Here is a 26,639-nt window from a genome sequence, read left to right as displayed (position 1 = left end):
CTCTCTCTCTCTCTCTCTCTCTCTCTCTCTCTCGTGAACGCGTTTAATAGGCATTCCCTCTCTGGAGCAGGTAGAGTGTTGCGCATGTGCGTTTGTTTGTTTTTTAAGTGAAGGGGTGGTTCTTTTCAAAAATTCGGGAAAATCTTCCGCTATATCTTTAAATATTTCAGAGATTTCCACAATGCTTAACTCTTTCCCCGCCATTGACGAGTTAACTCATCAATTAAGAGAAAACACTTCCCTGCCAATGACGAGTATTTCCGGAAATTGGCAATATCGCTAATATCCACCAGGTGGAACTCTTCCACAATTTATACAACACGGAAGCAACGCCTCACGTGAATGAGATTAGATTCAGAGCGATCCTCTAAACATACACAGAGTTGTTACTCTATCAGAAGCGCTTTTTTGTTGTTGTTTGAAGCAGAGGGTCTGTTCTTTCATTTGATATATTGTATGTTTATATTTAAAGAAGAACATTTTCTGAAAGGCATTAAAATTTGGCAGGGAAAGAGTTAAGGGACACTCCACTTTTTTTGAAAATATGCTCATTTTCCAGCTCCCCTAGAGTTAAACATTAAATTTTCTTTGGAATCCATTCAGCTGATCTCCGGGTCTGTCGCAAACACTTTTAGCATAGCAGTGGTTTTCAAACTTTTTTAGGAGCGACCCTAATTTAAAAAAATAAAAATTATGCGACCCACACTCTACCCCCCCCCTTTAGTAGCATGAAGCAGGGCGGGGCCGAAAGCCGTCATAGTGGAGTGAGCCCGGTGAAACGTGCACGCGCGCATCTGTATGTATTACCTAATGAGCAGACCCGACGCCAGACACAAATTCACGGATGGGCATTTCATTTTTTCAGGGGGCACAAATGAGATGAACCTCACTGCAATTCATAATATCATTAATTATGAAAATGGGCAAAAAACGAGGAAGAACTGACATACGCAACACAACGGAGGAGTCTTAAAGATTGGACCTAGCTTATACTGAAGCAGTCTAAAAACACGTCGCAGGGCTCGACATCAATGCTTGTCCGCTTATCAGGGACAAGTAACGTTAGATTAAAACGCCAATAACAATCACCAGATCACGCTAATGATTCTGCATCCTTTAGTCTCAATGACAACCGAAAGTGCATAATGTAATAACGCTAAGTTAAACAAATAAGTGCATCAAACACAAAAGTGAGTAAACACTGACAAAGTGGGTTAAACATACTGCGGTAAAAATGTGAAGTTTTTAATAACATGATACAGTTAAGCAGCATCACATCACGGTTGAAAATGTGACAGATTTCATGACAGTTCACTAAACAAGTAATTAATATTAAGCCACTTACATTTTAGACGCAATGTTGACTGTTTTTGTGGTTTCAGCAGCGAAAATAGTTCAAAGATAACAGCAGAACCATAACGTGTCAGTCTTACTGCAAAACTCAACCGTGTCGTAACGGTGGCGCTTTGCTTAGCAAACAACTAAACATTTCCGCGCTCACTTTCGACAAACCAATCAAATACATTAAAAATATATATTTTGTTAAATCAGACCAAACACATTTTAATTTTTATTTAGGAGTTTTTATTTCCCCTTGCATCATTTAAAAAATGGCTGTGACCCCGTGCGCAATTTAATCTGCTGTCTATGAATTTAATACAGTAAGCTGCGCAGTGCGCACGCACATGGGTCATGTGACACAGTGGTGGAGTATTTTTTTATTTAGTGTATTTAAAAGATATTTTACTGTGCTTTTATTCAAGTGTGTTATAATTATTATAGTTTTTATAATAAAATAAATAAATTATTTTAGTAACATTTTTTTGAAATCTTTCTGGCGAGTGGCGACCCAGTTTTTAATTTCCGCGACCCACCAGAGGGTCGCGACCCAGGGTTTGAAAACCACTGGCTTAGCACAATCCATTGAATCTGATTAGACCATTAGCATTGCGCATAAAATAACCAAAGAGTTTTGATACTTTCCCTATTTAAAACTTGACTCCTCTGTAATCACATCGTGTACTAAGACTGACGGAAAATTAAAAGTTGCAAAATTCTAGGCAAACATGGCTAGGAACTATACTCTCAAACTGGCGTAATAATCTAAGACTTTGCTGCTGTAACATGGCTGCAGGAGGCGTAGTGATATTACACACTGCCCGAAAATAGTCCCCTGCTATTGAAAGTAACCAAGGGGACTATTATGAGCAGTGTGTAATATCACTAATGAAAAATGTAGTTTTTATTAGTAATATGTGTTGCTAAAGACTTAATTTAGAAAACTTTTTCCTCAATATTTCGTCTCTTTCCGTCCTCAGATTCCAGATTTTCAAATAGTTGTATCTTGGTAAAATAAAACGTCAATGGAAAGCTTATTTATTCAGCTTTCAGATTATGTACAAATCTCTTTTTCAAAATATTGACCCTTATGACTAGTTTTGTGTTTCACAATTAAGACGCATGGATTCCGCCTCCTGAACTCCTCCTGAACTCACCCAGATCAGCATTACTTACCTGAGTGACGGGACCCTGAGCTTTAAGAATGGCCAGCGCTTCCTCTTTCGGGTCATTCTTCTTTTGAAAGTGCTTGCCTGGAACCCTATGAAGATCAAAGGTTACACTGTTAAGATTAGTCAACCTTTTACAACTATACAACCACTTTTAAAATCTAGGAGTCATGCCAAGCATAATATTGTGCAAGCGAGGTTGAAGACAACATGAAATGGAAATCAGCACACGTTTTACTGTCGTAATAAACTGCTGGGTGACATCGGCTGAAATAAAAGTCATTTCAGCGCAGAGTTTCGATTCGATTTTAATGCAAAGTTTCATCGGGTACGTAGAGGAATGCATGAGGTCATGGGTTTGATTTCAAGGTAACACACATACTGATAAAATTTATAGGGATAGTTCACCCAGTCATTTACTCATTCTCATGTTGTTACAAACCTGTAAACATTTTTGTGTTCTGATGAAGAAGAAGGAAGATAATATTTTAAGGAATATTTGTAACCAAACTGTTCGTGAGCCCCTAATCTTTATTCTGCTATGGAAGTGAATGGGGCTCACGAATGGTTTGATGAACATTCCTCAAAATATCTTCTTTGTGTTCATCAGAACAAAGAAATGTATACAGGTTTGTAACAACATGAGAGTAAATTATAAACATATATACATTTTTGGGTGAACTATCCCTTTTAAATGCACTGGTAGTACATTTGGATAGAAGCGCCTGCCAAATGCATTTATATAGAAATGTTCGGTAATGGGATAGTTCAGCCAAAAAAAATTTTTTTTTAAAAACTTTTCCTTTGGAATAGTGTGGGCTGATGAATGATTCACAATATGAGCAGGAATGTTTGTTAAGAATTTGTGTTTTATATTTTTGACCCACCTTATAGGCTCGAATGCTTTAGGTTCTGGAACAGGGCGGCTCTGGTACAGCTTTATAATCTCTCTAATGTTACTAGTAGGTTCTGGTTTAGGAGATGTTGGTTCCGGAGGTTCCTCTTCAGGTTCTGGTATTTTAGGAGGTGCTGGGAGTGGTTTCACTGTGTAGGAAAAAAAACGAGCTTCTCAACCTGATACTTCAATCAATAGCTTAATATAGTAACACATCGTAATCTTAAATCTTTCTGACCTTCATTTTGTACTGGAGGAGGTGAAGTGGGTTGGCACACTGGTGGAGAGGAGTAAATCAGTGGCTTAGCAACCTTAGGGGTGGGCTTTGGACGTGCTTCTGTCGTACCTGATACAGATAAAACTTATATGCGGTTGTGCTGCTTATATTTGTCAATTTAGGATTCTGGTTTGACAGCGTCTACTCACCAATCTTTTGAAAAAAGTTCCTCTTGTCTTGAAAGGACCCTAGATCTTTTGGGGTTTTAACATCCACTACTCTCTCAGGCTGAACCTTAAAAAACAGTAATTAATAATAAGTGAAGGATAAGTGTATCATGTACTGACTGTATAGAGGAAACAGTATGCTCTACCAGGGCCGGCGTCAAGGGGGGCATTCGCTGGCAGTGCCCTTCCAAACAGGTTGTTGTGCCCCCCCTACAAAGTTTTTTATTAATTTAATATATATCAAGAATAATTAAAATAAATTAAACATTGAATGTTTCATGACTTTTAATGTAATCAAATGATGAAAAAATAGTTGATATATGTTTTCTTTAATTAAAATAGACCAGTTTCTCTGATTGGTTGTATTGCCGGGTCTCATGCGTCATTAGGCTTTAGCATATTTGTGACTTGATACTAGCAACGTGTTTTTTCGTGGCATTTTATGAATCGTGTAAAATATGGATATTAGAACATTTAAAAACTAACCAGCACCGCCTGCTTCATCTGACTTCATGCAAACACAGACTGGCTCAAACTCAGAGATTAGAGGTCGAGGTGGAATTTACAAATCTACAGGACACTGTTTTAAGGAAGTTTAATGTTCGTACACGCCGTCTTCAGCTATTTTAAAGGTAAGTTATGGTTGTTTTAAATTACGTAAGCTTAAATGTGAAGTGTGGCTATAGACTGTTAACAGCATTACGACGTGATTATGGTAAAGCGGCTTTTTAAAGCTAGGACACGGTGTGCGCTGTGCTATGAAACCCATTCATTTCAATGGCTTGCGCCGTGCGAGGGCAGTTTGTTGTTGCGTCAAGCAAAGCGCGAGCGCAGCGGAGCTCAGCTTGCACTCACGCCGCGGTCGAAGTTCAATAGTTTTGCGCATAGTTTGTGGTCTTTTGCACTTTATACGGGATATGAGCTGACAGTCTGTACCAGTTGTATGAGTGTGTGCTTGCACTGTATTTGTTGTTTTAATGTCTTGTTTTTGCAAGTTATTGTTGCTATTGCGTGCCCCCCGTTGGAAGCCAAGTGCCCCCCTGTTAGTTATGGTCTCCGGCTTCGGCTCTGTGCTCTACCTCAGGGGAGCGAGGCTTCGGAAGGGTCTCAGGGGCTTTTTTGTTTCTCTCGGACCAAGGGCGGCTGGGTTTGGGTGAAGGCGAGCGTGCAGGTGAAGGTGAGCGTGCGCGCGGTGTCCTCTGTGAAGATTTCTGACGTTTACGCATCTCTTCATTCTGTTGCTGTTGGGACAGATTCATCGCCTGCATGGTCATCTGTTGAGCCTGAATGAAAGAAAGTCAAAACAAAATGACATATACAAGCATTTACTCCACATAGTGTATTTTCTTGATTAAAGGGACATTCCACTTTTTTTGAAAATATGCTCATTTTCCAGCTTCCCTAAAGTTATACATTTGATACAGTTTTGGAATCCATTCAGCTGATCTCCGGTTCTGGCGGTACCACTTTTAGCATAGCTAAGCATAATCCATTGAATCTGATTAGACCATTAGCATTGCGCTAAAAAATAACCAAAGAGTTTCGCAATGATATTACACAACGCCCGGAAATACTCCCCTTGGTTACTTTCAATGGCAGGGGACTATTTTATATTAATATCATTGCGCCTGCTGCAGCCATGATACGGCAGCAAAGTCCTTGATTATTATGATAGAATAAGAGTATAGTCACAAATCACAAATTTTTATTTTCCCTTGGTCTTAGTACACGATGTAACTACAAAAGAGTCAGGTTTTAAATTAGAAAAATATCAAAACTCTTCGATCATTTTTTAATGCAATGCTAATGGTCTAATCAGATTCAATAGATTATGCTAAGCTATGTTAAAAGTAGTACCGTCAGACCCGGAGATCGGTTGAAAGGATTCAAAACTGTAAAAAGTAAATGTTTCACTCTAGGGGAGCTGGAAAATTAGCCTTTTTTTTTTTTTAAAGTGTAGTGTCCCTTAAATGTAAACATACATTTGCCTTACTGTATATTAGTGGTTTATGAACCACAGTCATTTAAAGTCATTGTGATGTCAATTTTTGCATTCTTTCTGAAACTTCACCAATTCTATATTTGTTTATAGTGTGGTTTCTCACCAGGAGCTGAGCCTGTTGATTAACAAAGGCCTGTTGTTGGGCAGCCATTTGCTGTGGACTGACAGCTGGTGTTGCGGCAGGCATAGCTGGTGTGGCAGCTGGCATCATCATGGCTATGTTTAAACAAAAGCGTTAGCAATTGAATAAAATTCAGTGGTTTGTTTTGTTGGAAAGGCATTATCATGAAACAACAAAAAGTGGGTGTGCTTACGTTGCATGGGTTGCATCATGGGCATCATGCTTGGCATCATTTGTGGGGCTGCATAACCAGTCATGGCAGGATTGATCGGCATTCCTAATGTAAGGATGTTAGTGATATTAAATAACACATTCATTAAACATTTGGAGTCTTTTATTTTGTAACAACATATGCTAGAGGTATAAAATCTGTACCGCACCTACTCCAGGGTACATGCTGGGCATCATTCCCCCTCCACCCCTCATTCTACGATTCAGCGAGGCCATTCGTTCAAAGTCCTTAAGACACACAGCAATGGTATCAATAAAAATGAGCATAATTACACCTCAGAGTTAATCAGTGCCAAAGATTTGCTGGTTTATTGAACATGTTAACAACATATAACAACATAATATATGTGTAAGACACGTGGCTTATTAGTCAATGCATGTGCATTAAATGTCCAAATTGTGCATTCTCAGAAGAAAATTTGGTAACACTTTATTTTACAGTGTCTTTGGTACACAAGTTACACGTACTTACTAGAGTAATAATGTTTAATTAATCATAATTACATGCAACTAACCCTAAACCAAACCCTGATCCTAACCCTAACTTTATAGTAAGTACATGTTGTTACTTTATATTACTTAGTATTTAATTATATAATTACATTGTAACACGGACAATAAAGTAAAATAAAGTGTGACCGAAATTTTTTAAAGCTGTCACTGGGAATGCCTTGTTACCCTTTAAAAAGGTCCTAATATGTACCATTTAAATACATATATGTATGCATTTGTTACCAATATGCACTAATGTACAAAGGTGTACTTTTTAAAAGGGAACTTCTTCAGTGACAGCTCTTGTACTTTTTTTCTGAGAATGTATACATCAGTATATCTTATATTTTAACTGTAAACATTATAAAATACAAAATTTTATCACTAAAAACTGGACAATTACAGTAAAGTGGTTAGATGATACTGACCGGCTGACCCTGATCAAACACTGGGTCAAAAAGATCATCAACATAAGAATCGATCTGTCGGCCTCGTGATCCTGAAAGAAATATTATTAAAGTAATGTCCATTATACAGCTGAAACGAAACTGTATTTACTCAACAGGGTGAGTCGGTTCTTTCATTTCTTTGATCGGAACAATGACTCATAATTTACTGTCTCTTTACAGAAGCAGCTCTTGGTAACTCACCCTGGGATGTGGTAGAGGGTTGGTAGGTGTCCCATGAAGATGTTCGAAAGGAGGGAAGACCAGGGGCCTGCATTGCTGGAGCAGGTGGTATGAAATCATCCAGATCAGTGGTCATCAATCTGACAACAAGAGTTTTGTGGCTTTTAGTCCATGCAAGTGTTAATCTCAACCACTGTGCTCCTTTACAGCAGTAAAGAAAGAGCGCACATACTGATGTACCTTGTAATACACTGTACGTCACTTTAGATAAAAGCGCCTGCCAAATGAGTAATGCCAATGTAAATAGCAACCTAAAATTTACTGGATACAAAAATGCCCCGCCAATACATCCACTAAGGAAAACAAACATTAAATGAATTCCTAGAACTGAGATTTAAAGAGGCATACAGTACGATACCTGTCACCCGTGTCACCAAAGAGGTACTCGGGTTGTGCAGGTGGGTGACCAAGGGGCACATCCGCCTCCACTCCAGCCAAAAGATCCATGACGAAATCACAGCCAGACAGATCCGTCCAACCCTCCCCAGCCAGCATAGACACAGACCAGCCATGTGTGGCTTCAGTTAGACCCCTGACAAAAACAGCTCAAATTTATCAGAACATTTAAGGACTACAAAAAAGTTATTTACAGCACAGTTTAACGTGAACATGCGTATTTATATAACAAACAGCATCAGTTTTGACTCATCTTGAGTTTAAAGGGGAAGTTTTACAAGACTTTTTAAAAATGTCAAATAAATCTTTGGTGTCCCCAGAGTACATATGAGAAGTTTTAGCTAAAAATACAGAGAATTTATTATAGCATGTAAAATGCAAATGAGCTGATCTCTGCACTAAATGCCAGTGGCATGGTTAGATAGTGCAGATTAAGGGATGGTATTATCCCCTTCTGACATCACAAGGGACACAAATTTCATTGACCTATTTTTTCCCACATGCATGCTGAGAATGGTTTACCAAAACTAAGTTACTGGGTTGTTTTTTTACATTTTCTAGGTTGATAAAAGCACTGGGGACCCAATTATAGCACTAAATCATGGAAAAGGTCAATTTTTTATGATATGTCCCCTTTAAGGAGGTATAATTCAAGCTATAACTGCCATCTATTACAACACAATAATAAAACATTGTTTTCTTTTCCTGGTTACCTGTAGTTAAGAAGCCAAGAAGCCAGTTGCTCTCCTGTGGTCCAAGACTCCACCTCCACGGTCAACAGCTCCTCTGAAAATTACATTTAACAACTAATATTCTCAATGAACTTCTTTCACAAATAAAAATTGTGGAAAGTAAATATAAACTTTAATAAAATAATGTATTAAATTATTCATTTGGAACTAACAGCTTAAGAAACAGACTAGTTCATGCCGAAATGACTCTCTAGTGAACAGGTGTAAGGTCAAAATTTTCTTACAAAAACTTATCGCTTCACCCCGGAAGACATTTAGTAACTCTATGGATTTGTTTTTGATGCATGAAGGCACTTTTTAGAGCTTAAAAATGGACCACCATTTAATGCCATTATAAAGATGATAAACAGTATATCATTTAACACCTGTGTTTAGCTGAAAGAAGAAAGTCATGTACACATAATTTTAATTTTTTCATTAATTCCTTTAAAGGGGACATTTCACAAGACTTTTTTTAAGATGTCAAATAAATCTTTGGTGTCTATAGAGTACATATGTGAAGTTTTATCTCAAAATACCATATAGATAATTTATTATAACATGTAAAAATTGCCACTTGGTAGGTATGAACAAAAATGTGCCGTTTTTGGGTGTGTCCTTTTTATATGCAAATGAGCTGATTTCTGCAATAAATTGCAGTGCCATGGTTGGATAGTGCAGATTAAGGTGTGGTATTACCCCTTCTGACATCGCAAGGGGAGCCAAATTTCAATGACGTATTTTTTCACATGCTTGCAGAGAATGATTTACCAAAACTAAGTTACTGGGTTGATCTTTTTCACATTTTCTATGTTGATACAATCATTGGGGACCCAATTGTAGCACTTAAACATGAAAAAAGTCAGCTGTTTATGATACGTCCCATTTAAAGATCCACTGTGCAGATTTTTAGTGGCATCTAGCAGTGATATTGTGATTTGCAACCAACAGCTCAGTTTACAGCTCAACTCGCTTTTGAAATGCATAGAGAAGCTACAATAGCCGCCACAGGACAAACACATCATTGTCTGAGAGAACGTAGTGACAAAATGCGCTCTATAGAGCAGTTTGTCCATTCAAGGCTATTGTACAAACATGGCAGCACAAAATGGCGACTTCCGTGTGCGGTGTATGTAGATAAAAACGGCCCATTCTAAGGTAATAAAAACAATGTAGTTCATTTTGTAAGGTTTTTATACACTACTTATAATATAGGTTTGTTTATCATATTGCATTTCTGTCAAGAGATCCTTCCAAAAGTTATACTACGCACTTTTAATGGGCATGTGTGTCTGCTATAAATTTATGTTTACACTGTATCCTGGTCAAACATATGCCACCTATATAACACTTAAATCAAGTGATTAAACACAGAATGTTGTCTCAAGACATCTGTCATACTTACCATTGAAAGTGTTGACCTCCACTACCATCTTTCCTTTTCTCTGATTGGCTGTCCACTCGAGCTGTGTTGGAGGCTGCCGCCTACAGGCAGGGGAAGGAAGCTGGAGGGAGGTGAGAAGCTTGTGCTGGCACAAAGATCGGTACTCTCCTGGACCCTGATCTGACACATATCTAAAAAACACAAAACAGTTCACGTCTGAATCCTTTAATTCACGGCGCATTCATGCATCAGGTCTCACGTACTTGATCAGAGGTTTCTCCAGGGAAGGAGACGGTGTGAAGGTACTCAGACAGCAAGCCAGAAGTAACCAGCCTCGCTGGGCGCTCTCCTCTCTCTCACCGTCCCAGGTTTGGTACACCAGTTGGGCAAGAACCTCGTCTCTGATGTTTGGCTGATTCTGGCACTTTTCCACAATATAGTTTCCAAGCATCTGCTCTTGCCATCCAGTCAGATCTGAGTCCCCTGTGAAACGCAGAATCTAAAGAAAGAAGTTAACATTAGCTATTACATCTATATTATTTTTCAATACATTCTGTACCCAGTTTCTTTCCAAAGTAATATAAAGCATTAAAATGTTTAAACCAAGTATGTTAATGTTTTTTAGGCATCCCACTGACCAGTTTATAAATTTCTAAAGCAGTTCGGGCATCCTCAGGATCCAGAGAGGTCAAAGGTCTCTGAAGCGGGTATCTCTGAGGTTGGCACCATCCATCCTGCAAGACAGAAGATCGTTAACTATGACATATAAAAATTTCAGTGGCAGCTCGTGAGTGCTCATCCGTGGGGCGCAAATTCAAAATATGTGTCCGGAGTGTCACGTGTTTTGCTTGTGTTTTCAAAATATGTGTTTGTTGCGTCATGTAAACCATGTGCATCACGTGTTTTGTCAAAATAAGTGCCTGCTGCACACGCTTCAAAACCGTTTATGATAAAAGAGACGCTCACGTTCACAAAATACACGTGTGTGTCAAGTTCACACACGCAAGACACTCCCTTAACAGTAAACTCTGATTACGCATGAGATTAGTTGAGTATCTGGCAAACGCGAGTGTCTCTTTTATCATAAACCCGATAGACCATGGGTCTTCAACCGGGGGTCCGTGACGGAACTGCAGGGGGTCCGCCAAATGATGTTCAACAAGCTATTTTTTGGTTAAAACGTAAAATATATGTACAAAACGTTACATGTCCCCTTTAAGTTGTGCACGTGCGTGGCCGCATAGGTTTGAAGGCGCGCGTTCAGTTTAGATCAAAATAAAATATCTAAAGATTATAAATGTCCACTCAGGAGGCAGCAGTAGCGACAGAGAAGTCATCATAAAACAGGTAAATCTTATGTGTGTCTTTCTTTCAGAATGTCATTTTAGAATCAGTGTGACATGTTGTCTCATCTATATTTCTGAACTTGGACGGCTGTTTCACGCGGTTCAGATTTAAAGCGCTAATTTACCAGGCAAATGACACCACACCGCGTCAGCATTTTAAACTGTTACAAACTATCGCTCGCATTAAAAAATTAATGAAACGCGCGCCGTGATGATGCTTTGTGCAAGATTCATAGTCAGGTTGAAATCCGCCTCTCAAAAAGTTTCCCCAAAGAGATGCGCTCGGACTCGTTGCATGTTGTTCTCCTGAGTCTGATATGAAGCTATACAGAAAATAAACCTGCGTTACTTAAACTCGTGACAATGATTATACACGAGAAAGGCAACAGACCTCAGAATTATAAAGTAGCACAACCTCTATCCCCACCAGAATAGACAAATAGTCTTTGTGCCACTCACCATGATCAGTATTCTTTATAAACGGAAAGCCCTTGTCCAATTCACAGTAAAATGAAAATATATTACACTGCAAATACCTTAAAATAAAATTATATTATTATTATTATTATTATTATTATATTAATATAAAAACTAAATCTACTTTAACAAAAAAATTATGCATTTTAATATAGTATGGCTGTGTGGTTTGTTTCTATTTATAAAACAGTTCCAGTCCTTGATTCTGATTGGTCATCAGTTGTACTTTACTCCACTTTGCGTTGTGCCTAATATGAAAAGGCAGACTCTCGTACCTTACTGCTTACTTAAATATCTCTGTTTTACACATTTAGTATTAGGGGGTCCCTGCTCCATGCCTCTCTCATCTAAGGGGTCCCCGACCCAAAAAACGTTGAAGACCCCTGCGATAGACGCATCTGCAGCAGGCACTTATTTTGACAAGACACGGGATTCACATACACACACTCGACGCACAGAATATATTACATATTTTAAAATAAGGAACCACACACGACGGGCTACATACATGTTGTAATGAACTTCGCATCGAGCGCCCACGAAAAAAAAGTCTTGTTTAATTCATTGCAGTAACGAAAACAAATAAAAATATAAATAAATTCATTAAATCGTCACAAAACTAGTTTGAATGTTTTAAAAGCTTACATTACACGTAGATGAAACTAGATGTTGACATCATACCTTCAGGACTGTGTTGGCATATTTAGAGAAAGGATGGTTGTCAATGTCTCGGAGAAGTGAGAGGCTGTGTTCTGATTTGACCTGAGGCGGAGCTACTTCTGTTACCCCTGATCCTTGAGGTCGTCCTGCAAGGGATTATTATGGGAAATGTAGTTAAACAAGCAAGCATCACATAGCCTGATGTTTTTATCCATGTACTTAAAGGGACACTCCACTTTTTTTTGAAAATATGCTCATTTTCCAGCTCCCCTAGAGTTAAACATTTGATTCTTACTGTTTTGGAATCCATTCAGCTGATCTCTGGGTCTGGCGCTAGCACTTTTAGCATCACTTAGCACAATCCATTGAATCTGATTAAACCATTAGCATCGTGCTAAAAAATAACCAAAGAGTTTCAATATTTTTCCTTTTTAAAACTTGACTCTTCTGTAGTTACATCGTGTGCTAAGACCGACGGAAAAATAAAAGTTGAGATTTTCTAAGCAAATATGGCTAGGAACTATACTCTCAAACTGGCGTAATAATTAACGACTTTGCTGATGTAACATGGCGACAGCAGGCGTAGTGATATTACGCACTGCCCGAAAATAGTCCCCTGCTGTTGAAAGTAACCAAGGGGACTATTTTCGGGCAGTGCATAAAATATGAGAGTATAGTTGCTAGCCATATCCTCCAAAAAACACAACTTTTGCTTTTTTTAGAGTCAAGTTTTAAATAGGAAAATATCGAAACTCTTTGGTTCTTTTTAAGCGCGATGCTAATGGTCTAATCACATTCAATGGATTATGCTAAGCTATGCTAAAAGGGCAAGCGTCAGACCCGGAGATCAGCTGAATGGATTCCAAAACGGTAAAAAAAACTACTGGGGAGCTGAAAAATTAGCATATTTTCAAAAAAAAAAGTGGACTGTCCCTTTAAGGTCACTCTTGTAATATCTTATAGTCCTTAAAGCAATGCATTTTAATTATTATAGTTGCAGAATCGTTACAGATCGATAGATATATAGATAGAAAGACATCTCTCACCTGTTGCACTGTGTAGTCTGGCTGACAGATCAGCTGGGATCTCCAAAATTCCCACATCCTTCAGAAAACATAATTCCAAAATGAATTTTAAGAACTATCACAAGTCATACTTGCATACTGAGGCGGACAATATTGTATTTTTATAAGTAATATGTCAAACATAACCAATGGAGAGAATTAAAAACAAAAGCAAGAAACAGCCTCAAGACGTCTCACCATCCCTGAAGAGGCAGATGTAGGTTTTTCTTCTTGTTTGACACTCGTTCTATCCGTATGTTCCTGATAAAAAAAATTACACACACAATCTAATGCATTAAAACGTTAAAAAATATATATATTTCACAATATTTTTAACAGTACCCTCTATTCACATATTTGTTTCATCCTCTCGTGACTAAACAATGGTACATTTTTGTTGTAAGACTATCCCTCGTTCATTCTATTACCTGTCCACAGCATCGCATGAAAGTAAACAGAACTATTCTTAGTTGCTGGGCGTCCTTTATATCCCAGAAACCCCTCCCTTGGCTCGCTCCTCCCCAAACATTGAATCGCCAAACCCACCTTTTATCTTATCATTCAGATTTATTATTGCATTGCATTTAACTATATTAATCACTTTTGTCTTGTGGATCAATGAGGCATAAATGATGCCTTACGCTTATTTTAACATCAGTGAACGGAAATACATATTTTATAGATTTTACTGTCTGTTCAACATTAAAGCTTTTCTAAACAAACAAAAATAGGACCATACAAAGCTCGTCAACCCACTGAATGTGTTTGAACTCCAGGGTCACATCTCAAACCAGTCATTGAATACAATACAAGTATTTGACAGCTAAGGAGGACATAGTCCAAACTGCATAAACAATGGCTGGTAACAAGGAAACAAGCCAAAGAAACAAAAGTAGCTGGTTATGTAACTTACTGGATAATTTAAAAATAAATGTGTAAACTAAAACATATTTTGATTGAAGAACTAAATGCTTGTCATTAGTTAATAAATAAATATTCTTTATACACAATCTCAATAAAATACACAGACGAAGGTCCATACGTTCCCCTAGTTCTCTCTGTGTTAGTTCATAGTTTACTTTCATTATGAGATGGAAAATAGTAACTAAAAATAAAGTTGTATTCAAACCTTTGATCGGTACTGACCGGTGAACAAAATTTTTTAAACAATATTGAATGAGGTCCTTTCTACTCTTTTTGGCTGGTTTTCTTCATTATTTAGACAAAGTCATTAATTTCAACCACACTTATATTTTAGTTTTGTAATGAAAAAAACTGATATGTTTACACAATTATATTTTTGTCTACAAAAATAATTTCAGATATTTAAGCATATGCCTTCAAATTAAAATGTATGTAAAGAGAAACATTTCACTCAAGAACTTTTAAACTGTAGTGTAAGCAAACGTAAGATCACATCAGATATACAATGCCATAAATGTCATGTCCTGCCTATGAAAACTCAGTATCATTAATCTGTCTGTTATGTATAATATAGAGAAATATTAACACAACCTACCTACAGTAGAATGATATTAACCCAAATGTAGCCCCATAGAAATGACAGATATAAACAAACTCTCACATAAATGACAGTGAGGTAAAAATCCAAACAGGAGAAGTGCCAGGACTAGGTGGGTCTTTGCAATATCAAGAGAGAGAGAGAGAGAGAGAGAGAGAGAGAGAGAGAGAGAGAGAGAGAGAGAGAGAGAGAGAGAGAGAGAGAGAGAGAGAGAGAGAGAGAGAGAGAGAGAGAGAGAGAGAGAGAGAGAGAGAGGATCAAAGATGAAAGGGCAGGTACTGTAAGAGGGTGGAGCTCACCTCACCCAACTATGACAGGTTACATTTATACAAACTTATATTGCCTATGACACAGATTTTATTTGTTTATAACACTAAAAACTGACTTCCTTGCTTACATTGATTTTTACCGAGGTTCTTGATGTGTAATAGGAAACTAAGAGTCATTTTAGGAGCCATAAATTGAATTCCACCATCTCACAAATTAATTCAGAGCAAAATGGGTCAAAAGTAATAGTAATCCTGAATTACTATTGAGAAATAAATAGATAGAATATAACAAGATTGAGCACTGCTATTATTATTAATGGGGTGAAAGGCAATGCTGAATATGCTGAAATGTTGAATGTTGAAAAGAACCAATCACCAATCAATAAAAATTGACAATTATTTGTGCAAGAGGCTCCATACAGAGTGGCATGAGTTGCTTGCTAACCTGAAGTTACTGAAACAACTTGAAATAAATGTGTTTTTAGTGCAATTTGCGTTTAAGGTACAAAGTTTATGGTACAGTTAATGTCAGCTTAAATTTTTAGGTCAGAAATAATTGTTGTGTAATTGTAATTTTAGAACATTATTTCAGAGATATCTGCCTTTTTCCATTCAAGCAGATAGGACTTTAGCCTTGCCCTGATATGTTGCAAACATGGCCGCCTAGTGGCGCAACTTTCCTAAAAGGTCTTTGGTAGAAGTTCATTAACATAATTATCCGGTTATAGAGACAAGCGCAGTTATCCTAATTTGAAAACCACGCCCACCTGGGGGAAAACAATTCAACCGTCTCCACTGACTTTGTTTTGAGGCCCCCTCCTTGTCATTTCTGGCTTAAAACAAAAACAGAATAATGCCTAAAAGCTGCTGTGTGACCCTGTGTCCAGCTAAAAAGCTAAAAAAAAATAAGTTTTTATACGCTGTTGAGCCGTAAAACCCAGCCTTTAAGGAAAAAAAGTGGATCGCCGACTACACTGTAAGCAATTGCCGTAAATTTACAGCCAATTTTCAACACTAAAATACTGTTTTCATGTTAAACAGTTTAGTACTGTAGTTAGCAATGCATTGTGGGCTGCTTAAATCGGAGCAACAAGACAGAGGCCCTCAACAGTAAGTTGATGTTTTAAATTACAGGACAATACAGTATTTTCTCGAAAATGCATGTTGACTGGGGAATTTGGAGCACGGAAGCAATATTAGTTTTATAAATTGAGGCTAGCCTTTTGCTTTTGGTCAATTTTCTTTAAAAAAATACAGAAGTAATTTGTCATTAACCCCTGGATGGAATTTCGGGAACCATTATTTGGATTGGAGATTTTCCAGAAGAGGACGTACAATTTAGATGACGTGCTGCACATTCTCAAGTGTTCTTCATCAAATTCATCGGGTCTTGCATCTACAAATGAAATGGTAATTCAAATCTTATTCATATTGCCAAAAATGCTTGATATCAACTGATAGACGCTTCTCTTGGATTTAAACATGTCATTGAACAGTGAGGCTTAGATTTGAATAGCCAAAACAATATTACTTTTGAGTGGTATTTTGTTTAACTTTGGTAAAGTTAGCCGTAGGCTACTTCTGAATTTGAGAAACAACACTTATTAAAAAATTTACTTTAACCAAACCATAGGATTATTTGAACATCGACTATCCAAGATGGTTTTGGTGAGTTTTATTTTGTTTGTGTCGACTTTTAATGAAAAGTGTTTTACAAACAGTTAACAAGAAGATAAAGCTAATTGTAGTTTGGTTAAAGTTGAATAGTCAAGGCTTTGCATTTTTCTTTTTAAACGCCAAATTGGTGTGAAAATATTGTCTTTCTGGACTCTTTGTGAATGCAATGTGTTTACTAGTTTGTGGGAGTACTACTACATATGTAAAAAGAGAGGTGTAAATATTTTTTTTGGCTCAAAGGAAGCTGCATGTAAGCTACGTGTGACAACATGGAGTTAAAAAGATGAATTGTTACCCTTTAAATTTTGAATGTCAAATCTATTTAGAAGTTTGATTGTAGGTACCTCGTTCACCTCTTGGTTACATTCCACCTAGTGTTTACTAATTATTGTCATTTTTATAAATTTTCTTCTTAAAAATCTTATTATGGTAAGGATAATGTATTTGTTCCCTTCAGGTGTCTGCCACTGCAGCTGACGTTGAGACAATTCTCAGTCTTCCTGCAAGTCCTCGCCTGATACCTGGTAATATACATTTAATTTAGAATCATTGATAGACACATTGTATATTTTATCCATTCATCTTGAGTTTACAAATGTTTACACAAGGTAACAAGTATTACCATGTTGTTAAGTTTCAAGTGCAACAAGGCAAGTCACAATTAAGGGTTGGATGACCACCTTTAAGGGCTCTGAGGGCATCACACCAACATTTGCAATTGGACTTGCTGCTATGTTTGCAACCTACTACATTTTCAGCCTTCAGTATCAAGATGAGACAAGCCTGCCCTCTGGAATTCATTCAGAGGTAAACCCCTTCAATCCCTGCCATCATTATATAGATATATACAATTAAATTAATGTGTTTGTATTTTATGCATAAAATGGAATTAGTAATGTACATTTCAAGCCTCAACACCTACACACACACGCACGCACGCACGCACGCACGCACGCACACACACACACACACACACACAGGGTATAGACTTTTTTATAATTTCATTTGATGTCATTAAAGTAATAGTCTACCCTTTTGCCATATTAAACTATGTTATTACCTCAACCTAGACGAATTAATACATACCTATCTTTTTTCAATGCGTGCACTGTACAGCGTGTTGTGAATGTGTTAGCATTTAGCCTAGCCCCATTCATTCCTATGGTACCAAAAAAAAAGTTTTATTTTGTGGCACCATACTTACTGGTATAACTCCTCATTTTACAGTCTTTAAATAAGGAAAACACAGAAGTGTTTGGTGGCTTCCCTGTTTGGTACCATAGGAATGAATGGGGCTAGGCTAAATGCTAACACATTCACAACATGTTGTACAGTGCACGCATTGAAAAAAGATAGGTATGTATTAATTTGTCTAGGTTGAGGTAATAACATAGTTTAATATGGCAAAAGGGTAGACTATTCCTTTAAATCCACTCAATTTGTGCAATGACGAAAGACAAAGAAACAATTAATTGCTTTTGATTTAGGCACTTCATTGATATAAATCAAGAGAGAGGAACAAATGCCAAAATCATCAGACAAGATTGTCTCTAAGAAGAAAGGTGTGATCGTCCAGAAGTCGTCTTCTGCAGTTAAATACACACGTGGCCATGCTACTGAAGAATCTCCTTGACTTTTTAATGGAACTTCATATAGATCGGTGAGTATATAATCTTTCTCTCATTTTTTTGACAGTCTGGCATTGCCACAATTATACTGGTATTTTTAACTTTATAAGCATTCGCTTGGAGTTTATACTTTACATTCGTGATTGTTTAGTTTATTTATGAGTATGATTGTTTTTTGTTCTTTGACAGTGGCAGCACTGGAATAATGCTGCAGAGAGGAACAGCGGCTACTAAAGTGATGATCGTCTCTTCTGGATCCACAAGAACTAAGATGTAAAAACACAAACCTACCTCACAGGACAATTTTAAGAGGTAACCTGCAAGTCTAGCTTGCAGTGGCACATGTGCCTATACGGTTTCATCCTAAATGTTTTTTATGCTTATTATTGATACATCCTGACAAAATGTTCTACTGTACTATAATAGTTTCAAAATGGCCTTAGGTATGTTTTCAAAAAGTAAACTATAGGTCATGCCCTTCACATTTGGTTAGGATTAGGGGCAGTCTCTGACGAGCAATTTAAGAACGTACGTTTATTGCCATAGTCTAAAGCAAGAAACTACTGTTTCTGTTTACTACTAGAAAGCTTTTCCAGCATTGTCCAACAGGATTTATTTTCTTTCCTTTTTTTGTATTCATGTTGACATTGACATTTCTCTTTGAAATAAAGGTGTTTGATTTGGAAGTTTTTGTTGCTTATTTTGCATAATATTCACAATAATGCATATCTTAAGCAGTTGTCTTTAGCCCTGGGAATTCATTGGGCAAGTTCATGGGAGACTGATATTTTAAATATCAATGAAGAATTTTTAGAGACTAAATTTATGTTATTTAAAAACTGCTGCATATTTCTGTGATTATTTGGAAATTACAATAATATTGTTTAGGTTGTTACTTTAAACCTAAACAATATTATTTTAGTTTCTAAATAAATCACAGAAAAATGCATTTATTTTTTACTGTATTAGACAGTAAAAATCATTTAACAGTGTGACTACAGAAGTATTCTGTATTTCTGGTTTACAGACTACTACCGTAAATTAATTTTACATATGAATACTGTAAAAATAACGGTATACTGCTGGCGTCTCTGCTGCCAGCTCTTTACTGTAAATTATATAAATACAGAACAATACAGTTTTTCTGGTTTACAGACTACTACCGTAAAGTCATTTTACGTATAAATACCGTAAAAATAACAGTATACTGCTGGCGTCTCTGCTGCCAGCTCTTTACTGTTATTTTACAGGGAAATTTTTTACAGTGTACGTTTCCCTCTAGTGGGCGCAGTTTATAAAAACTAATTTCTGGGTTTTTTTGGCTTGTTAGCTGTACACCCTCTCACACAGCAGCTTTTGGGCATTATTCTGTTTTTGTTATAAGCCAAAAATGCCAAGGAGGCAGCCTCTCGCAATACAAAGTCAATGGAGACGGATGGATTGTTTTCCCCCCCGGTGGGCATGGTTTTCAGGTTATGACGCGTTGCACTCTGTCTCTATACTGCTAGGACACCTATGTCAATTTAACTTCATACACATCCTTAAAGGAACAGTATGTATATCAATTGATCATAAAATGGCCCTGATATGTCACTAGTCATTAAGAAATCATTTTCATTTCAAATACTTATATCACTGACAACAGTGGTCTGGCCAGGATATTGTCACTTAAAAAGTTGAGTTGCAGCCCTCAACTGATGTTTATGTTGTCATTTTGTATACTGGCCATCAGTTGTGTGATTGCAATACTAGTTTTGGCCACAATCCTACATACTGTTCCTTTAAAATAGCTTTGGCACCCATTGGTTTAGTCATTTTAAAGAGGTCTCAGAAAAGTGATATTAGATCAGAGAAAGGTCTGGCATTATTTGTGTTGAGATGCCACTAAATGAAATTTCTATAGAATATTTTAAACCAAGTTTTAGATGTCTGAATATTTTCATTTTATTGTATATCAATTATGATTACTTTCATTTATAATATGTATGATTAATATAATAATTAATTATAAGATGGCAGAAGTAGATCTGGAGTTTACTGCATCATGCATCATTAGAAAGTGCCCTTAGTTGCTAAGTTACTCAAAAAAAAGTAATTCATTACTAGTTACTAATTGCATTTTTTATTATGTAATCAGATTCCTGTACAAATTACTCCCTCCAAAAATTATTTAATTACTCATTACTTTCTAAATCCTATTTAATAAATGATACAAAAATATGCTTGAAACCAGTGGCAGCCGGTGACTTCTTTTTTCGTGGGCGCACAATGAAAAGCTTGTCACAACATGTATGTAGCACGTCGTGTGTGGTTCATAATTTCAAAATATGTGTTCTGCGCGTCGAGTGAACCTGTGTGTATCACGTGTTTTGTCAAAATAAGTACCTGCTGCAGACGCATCTAAGGGTTTATGATAAAAGAGAAATAATTAATCTCTTTTATAATTAACGGTTTTGAAACGTTTGCAGCAGGCACTTATTTTGTCAAAACACGTGATCCACACAGGTTCCTCGATGTGCAGAACACATATTTTAAAAACACGAGCAACACACATGACACTCCGAACAGTTATTTTTAATTTGCACCCCTCAGAAGAGCAGTCACGAGCCGCTACTGCTTGAAACGGCTTGAATAAATCATATAAAAGAACATAAATTATTCTGGTCACACTTTTTACGGTCCAATTATCACTATTAACTAACTAGTAACTAATTTTGCCTCAATATAGTCATAATTACTGCATATTAATACTATGTAAAGTAGTTAAGTTTAAGTATTGGTAAGAATTGGGTAGGATTTAGGATGTAGAATAAGGTTTTGCAGAATCATTAATATGTGCTTTTAAATATTAATAAACAGCCAATATCTCAGTAATATAAATGCTAATAAATAACTAGTTATTACATGAAAAACATGCATTTTAACGTTATACTTTACATTTTGATGTCAAATCTCTTATTGTATTATATAGAATTGTTTTACAGTCCACAGTATTTAGTACAATTACATCAGAAGTAAACAACTGATATAGATATGTATTTGTACATGAGTAAATGAAGAAAGACAGAAAGAAAGGCTCCTACCCTCCAGTGACGTCTCTTAATTGTGTTTCTTGTTATCATCATGGTTGCCCAGAACTGAGTAAAACACTGCTTCAATTTCTTGTAGTACTTCCTGCAACAGAAAGGGGGCAGCATTTATTCACATTAACAACCATACTGTCTTCAGTTCCTTTTCAAATGTCCACTCAAATTCATCTCGATTCTCTGCACATACCTGGCCTGGTGGCCCCTAATATGGGATTGAATGACGATAGCTTTCTGTTTAAAGAACCGGAAGTTGCGTCTGCATATAAAGCCCCGAATGTTCCTCTGAATGGTGACTGCCGCCCATGTTTGTGTACTGCTCCATTTATCCTCCACCCGCTGGTAAAGAATCTCCTTCATAAATACCTGAATAGCAAGACAGTCGGTTGTTGGTTGGGTTTTCTGGATCATCATAGAGACAGTTTTAATAATTTATATACAGGTTTGTGAAAAATGTCTTTGTCCCCCTCCAGATTTTTTATGTTATTGCATATTTGTCACACTTTAAATGTAGTTCTAAATGTAGGTAGGAGAGGAGCCTAAACATTCAGGCCTGTCAATTATCATTATGGGCGTATATAAGGCAGCCTTTAGGATTTTTCTCCTCCCCATCTCCACCTTCACTGCTCTCTTTATTCCGAACTTGGGGCTCGAACACTGTGTGTGCTCTATTAAAACACAACTTAACTGTGGTATATTACATGTGAGTTCAATTTCTCTAACCACACCCAGGCCTGATTACTGCCACACCTGTTTGCAATCAAGAAATCACTTAAATAGGACCTGCCTGTGAAAGTGAAGTAGACCAAAAGATCCTCAAAAGCTACCCGTCATGCCGAGATCCAAAGATATTCAGAAAGAAATGAGAAAGTAATTAAGATCTTTCAGTCTGGAAAAGGTTAGCCGTTTCTAAAGCTTTAAGACTTCAACGAACACAGTAACAACCATTATCCACAAATGGCGAAAACATGGAACAGTGGAGAACCTTTCCAGGAGAGGCCAGCCGACCAAAATTACCCCAAGAGCGCAGCGACGACACATCCAAGAGGTCACAAAAGACCCCACAACAACATCCAAAGAACTGCAGGCCTCACTTGCCTCAGTTAAGGTTAATGTTCAAGACTTCAGCATAAGAAAGAGACTGGGCAAAAATGGCCTGCATGGCAGAGTTCAAATACAAAAACTGCTATGAAGAAAAAAGAACATAAAGGCTTGTCTCAGTTTTGCCAGAAAACATCTTGATGAAAATACTCTTGGGAAACTTTTGGGAAAATACTCTGTTGACTGACGAGACAGAAGTTGAAATTTTTGGAAGGTGTGTTTTCCATTACGTCTGGCGTAAAAGTAACACTGCATTTCAGAAAAAGAAATTCACACCAACAGTAAAATATGGTGGTGGTGGTAATGCAATAGTCTGGGGCTGTTTTACGTCTTCAGGACCTGGAAGACTTGCTGTGATAAATGGAAACACAAATTCTGCTGTCTACCAAAAAATCCTGAAGGACAATGTCCGGCCATCTGTTCATGACCTCAAGCGAAAGCGAACTTGGGTTCTGCAGCAGGACAATGATCCAAAACACACCAGAAAGTCCACCTCTGAATGGCTGAAGAAAAACAAAATGAAGACTTTGGAGTGGCCTAGTCAAAGTCCTGACCTCAATCCTACCTTAAACCTTAAAAAGGCGGTTCATGCTCAAAAACCCTCCAAAGTGGCTGAATTACAACAATTCTGCAAAGATACTGTAAGTGGACCAAAATTTCTCCACAACGCTGTAACAGACTCATTGCAAGTTATCGCAAATGCTTGATTGCAGTTGTTGCTGTTTAAAGCAACACTAAAGAGTTTTTGCTCTTTGCTCCCACTACAGGTTGGAAGCGGAATTGTCCATTACCACTGTCGTAAATAATTCTGCGTCTCCTCCGAAATGAAACCCTTCCTTTTCTTTGCAGGCTCCGCTATGATGACAATTGAAAAGCTGCATGAACGCTTGTGGTAATGATTTCTTTCTTTTATATATACCTGCCGAAAATGCTCCATCCACAGCCTGTAGGACGCTCCACTGCCGTAAAGCAAGTTTTTGTAGTTTCCACTCGGACTACAGGACCGCGACCCGACGGCTGCAAAGTAAATGTGAAAGTGCCGTTCACCCTGTTTCCAGTGGATGAACGACTAAAAACTTTTTTGGAAACGTTATTTTAAGGTAAAAAAAAACTCTTTGGTGTTGCTTTAAGGTGGCCCAACCAGTGATTAGGTTTAGGGGGCAACACTTTTTCACACAGGGCCATGTAGTTTTGGATTTTGTTTTCTCTTAATAATAAAAACCGGAAGTTGTGTTATCTTTGACTAATATTTAAATTTGTTTAGTGATCTGAAACATTAAACTGTGAAAAATATGTAAAAACATAAGAAATCTGGAGGGGGGACCAACACTTTTTCACACCACTGTATACTACTGCACCTTAGTGAGTCCCATCTGGTACTGGCCCTCCTCTGCTCCTATGGTCTCTAGCAAAGATACTACCTGCTCTTTACAGGTCAAGTGTTCAGGTTTTTGGGCTAATAACACACCATACCTGAAATTAGATATTGATTTTCCACAAAATTGTATAATTCTAACTGCTTGGAATATTTATTTATGTGTATATTGTGCAGGATGAGGGTTAAAATATGAGCAATATCTAAATTGATGTTTGCACCACTAATACACCACAGTGCTACAGTACCTTTCCATAAACAGATTAAAGGGAATGCGAATAGGAAAGCCCCTTTTCCTAACGTGAATGGTCTCCAGTATTCCTCCATGCCTCAGCTGTGTGGTTACATAATCTATATCAAATACGCCAGGAAGCTGAAACAACACAAAAACACCAAACTCAGATCCACCAAGACATCTGCTTAAAGTCGTGAAAAACATTTATTTGTCTAGTTATGTTACCTTAACATAGTTTGGCTTAAAACAACGTATAAATGTAGTTTTAGACCTGCAGATCAAAATAGGGAAAATCATTATAATATTTTATAATAATTCTATATAACGTATTTACATCGCTACACTACTAAATGACAAAAACACCAGTAACCAAATATCCTGTGTATAAAATAAACACAACTTTTAGTATTAAACAGTGATATTTGATGACCTTTCTAAACGGTTGGTGAGCTCTGTTAGTGATTGCTGGAAGTGAGAAGCTACAGTTGACATCTGACTTCGCCCTCTTGCTCTTCCCAACTCCTTCTGCTGAATGTAATGCTCCTGTACCTTCCGGAAGAGACCCGACACCATCTACACACAAAATAAATAAACTCAATACAAGTATTAATTACCAAACATTGGTCCTTTAAATCTTAATGGGACTTAACGCTTGTATAAATGATATCCATTGTTAATCACTTCTTGTGTTTGGGTGCAGACAGTCTCATGAATATATAATACTGGACACTATATTGTGTTTCTTGGCAATTCTAACACATTAAAAACATCACGAGGACAGCGTAAAGTAAGTTTCCATGAGCAAAATGGAGATGAATTTACCTGTAACCTACTGTGAGCAAAAAGCTCTAACACTTCAGGCCGAAACTGGTCGTGATTTTTGTTTAGAAAGTTGTGCACCTGTTGGAAAAAAAACTAAATATTAATTCGCATACCATCAAAAAACCTCAAAAGTTTAACGTGTCAGAAAAATGACATGGAGGGTTTTTGAAACAATCCTCATGCATAAAAAAGCTTTTGAATGCTCAGATAATGCTTGGCTTCTTGCCTGATACGTGACAGCCCCGGCATAGTGATATACTGTGAATACCGGCAGAGGAATTTTGGGCTTGGTGTAGTAAGGGCTGTTGCCATGGTGATAATGGCATTTCTGCAAGAATGTGTGGTCTGTAGCCTAAAACAGAAAAATGAAGGAGTGAGAGGCATTGAAAAAGAGAAAGACTACCCATAAATCCATTTGTAGAATAGACTTATTTGCATCTAAATACAACACTGGGTCAGTTTTAAGATATTTAAACCTAACATTAGAGACTTTAAAGCGATAGTTCAACAAATATTGAAAATTACCACATGATAACTCACCCTTACGCCATCCAAGATCACAAAAACACAAATGGAATAATTTTAGTAAATGTCCTGGCTTTTTCAAGTTTTGAAAACAGGGTCCACAGTTTTTAAGCCCAAATAAGTGCATCCATCCTTCACAGATGGCTCCAGGGGGTTAATAAAGGTCTTCGAATGGTAATTGATGCAATTTTGTAAGAAAAATATCTATATGTAAAACTTTAAAACATAAAGTTGAATCGAGAATCGAGTATAAAAACCTACCTGAGAACCGGAATCGAAAATTTAATCGAGAATCGGATCGATTTGATAGCTTGTGAATCGAAATCGAATCGATCTGGAACATCTGAATCGATACCCAGCCCTATAGATTACAATGCGTAAGATCCGGTGAGAATAGACTCTCATGAGAACCAAGCATTTTAAGTTTATCTTAGTTGAGTTTAGCTTTAGTTTTTAGCTGCAGGTTAACTCAATATCCTCTTGTCTTATACGGAAACCATTTTTTATCCTTGGTTTAGACTTCCTCTTATTTGTGACTAGCTTTTTGGTATCTCCTATGGGGCTCCACGTTTGTCACAAACTCTCTAGTGAATGTGCATTGGCCGTGAAAAGAAGTTAGTTTTTATAGTTTATAAAGTTTAAAATATGAATATTTTTCGTACAAAATCGCATTCATTACCCTCAAAAGACCTTTATTAACCTAATGGAGCCTTGTGGATTACTTTTTTAAAGGATGGATGAACTTTATTTGGGTGAAAGTCGTGGACCCTGTTTTCTACAATTACAAAGTTTGGAAGAGCCAGGAAAATAACTCAAATTGTGTTCCAATGAAAGATGAAAGGACATATTTATCTCGGATGGCTTGAGAGTGAGTAAATCAAAATCATGGGATAATTTTCCTCTTTTCAACGTTCCCTTTAACCTCCTTAGACCTGGTGTGTCCACGTGTGTGGACATCAC

General features: G+C 37.2%; 1 protein-coding gene and 1 long non-coding RNA gene across 2 annotated transcripts in view; one reads left to right on the top strand and one right to left on the bottom strand.

The window, feature by feature from the left end:
- Window positions 1–26,639, bottom strand: part of myo15b (myosin XVB) — a 49,484-nt gene that overhangs the window by 14,118 nt on the left and 8,727 nt on the right. The window contains exons 16-41 of the mRNA XM_073814410.1: window positions 25,381–25,506; window positions 25,155–25,232; window positions 24,763–24,905; window positions 24,558–24,603; window positions 24,346–24,470; window positions 24,081–24,195; window positions 21,812–21,987; window positions 21,619–21,709; window positions 13,638–13,700; window positions 13,422–13,479; window positions 12,397–12,521; window positions 10,531–10,626; window positions 10,156–10,391; window positions 9,914–10,083; window positions 8,491–8,563; window positions 7,740–7,913; window positions 7,343–7,461; window positions 7,121–7,191; window positions 6,350–6,428; window positions 6,163–6,246; window positions 5,952–6,064; window positions 4,926–5,129; window positions 3,829–3,913; window positions 3,641–3,748; window positions 3,395–3,551; window positions 2,515–2,599 (exon numbers count right to left, since the gene is read on the bottom strand). Of these exons, the coding sequence (XP_073670511.1) occupies window positions 2,515–2,599; window positions 3,395–3,551; window positions 3,641–3,748; window positions 3,829–3,913; window positions 4,926–5,129; window positions 5,952–6,064; window positions 6,163–6,246; window positions 6,350–6,428; window positions 7,121–7,191; window positions 7,343–7,461; window positions 7,740–7,913; window positions 8,491–8,563; window positions 9,914–10,083; window positions 10,156–10,391; window positions 10,531–10,626; window positions 12,397–12,521; window positions 13,422–13,479; window positions 13,638–13,700; window positions 21,619–21,709; window positions 21,812–21,987; window positions 24,081–24,195; window positions 24,346–24,470; window positions 24,558–24,603; window positions 24,763–24,905; window positions 25,155–25,232; window positions 25,381–25,506 (3,000 nt within the window). The remainder of the gene's footprint in view (window positions 1–2,514; window positions 2,600–3,394; window positions 3,552–3,640; window positions 3,749–3,828; window positions 3,914–4,925; window positions 5,130–5,951; window positions 6,065–6,162; window positions 6,247–6,349; window positions 6,429–7,120; window positions 7,192–7,342; window positions 7,462–7,739; window positions 7,914–8,490; window positions 8,564–9,913; window positions 10,084–10,155; window positions 10,392–10,530; window positions 10,627–12,396; window positions 12,522–13,421; window positions 13,480–13,637; window positions 13,701–21,618; window positions 21,710–21,811; window positions 21,988–24,080; window positions 24,196–24,345; window positions 24,471–24,557; window positions 24,604–24,762; window positions 24,906–25,154; window positions 25,233–25,380; window positions 25,507–26,639) is intronic.
- LOC141282385 (uncharacterized) lies at window positions 16,427–19,023 on the top strand. Its single transcript, XR_012336990.1, has 4 exons — window positions 16,427–17,431; window positions 17,542–17,714; window positions 18,395–18,567; window positions 18,725–19,023. It is a non-coding gene; the product is annotated as an uncharacterized lncRNA (long non-coding RNA).

This window comes from Paramisgurnus dabryanus, chromosome 1 (assembly GCF_030506205.2).
Source record: "Paramisgurnus dabryanus chromosome 1, PD_genome_1.1, whole genome shotgun sequence".
In the NCBI taxonomy this organism is placed as follows: Eukaryota; Metazoa; Chordata; class Actinopteri; order Cypriniformes; family Cobitidae; genus Paramisgurnus; species Paramisgurnus dabryanus.
Note: the sequence above shows the minus strand (reverse complement) of the source record. Positions and strands in the feature narration are given on the sequence as shown.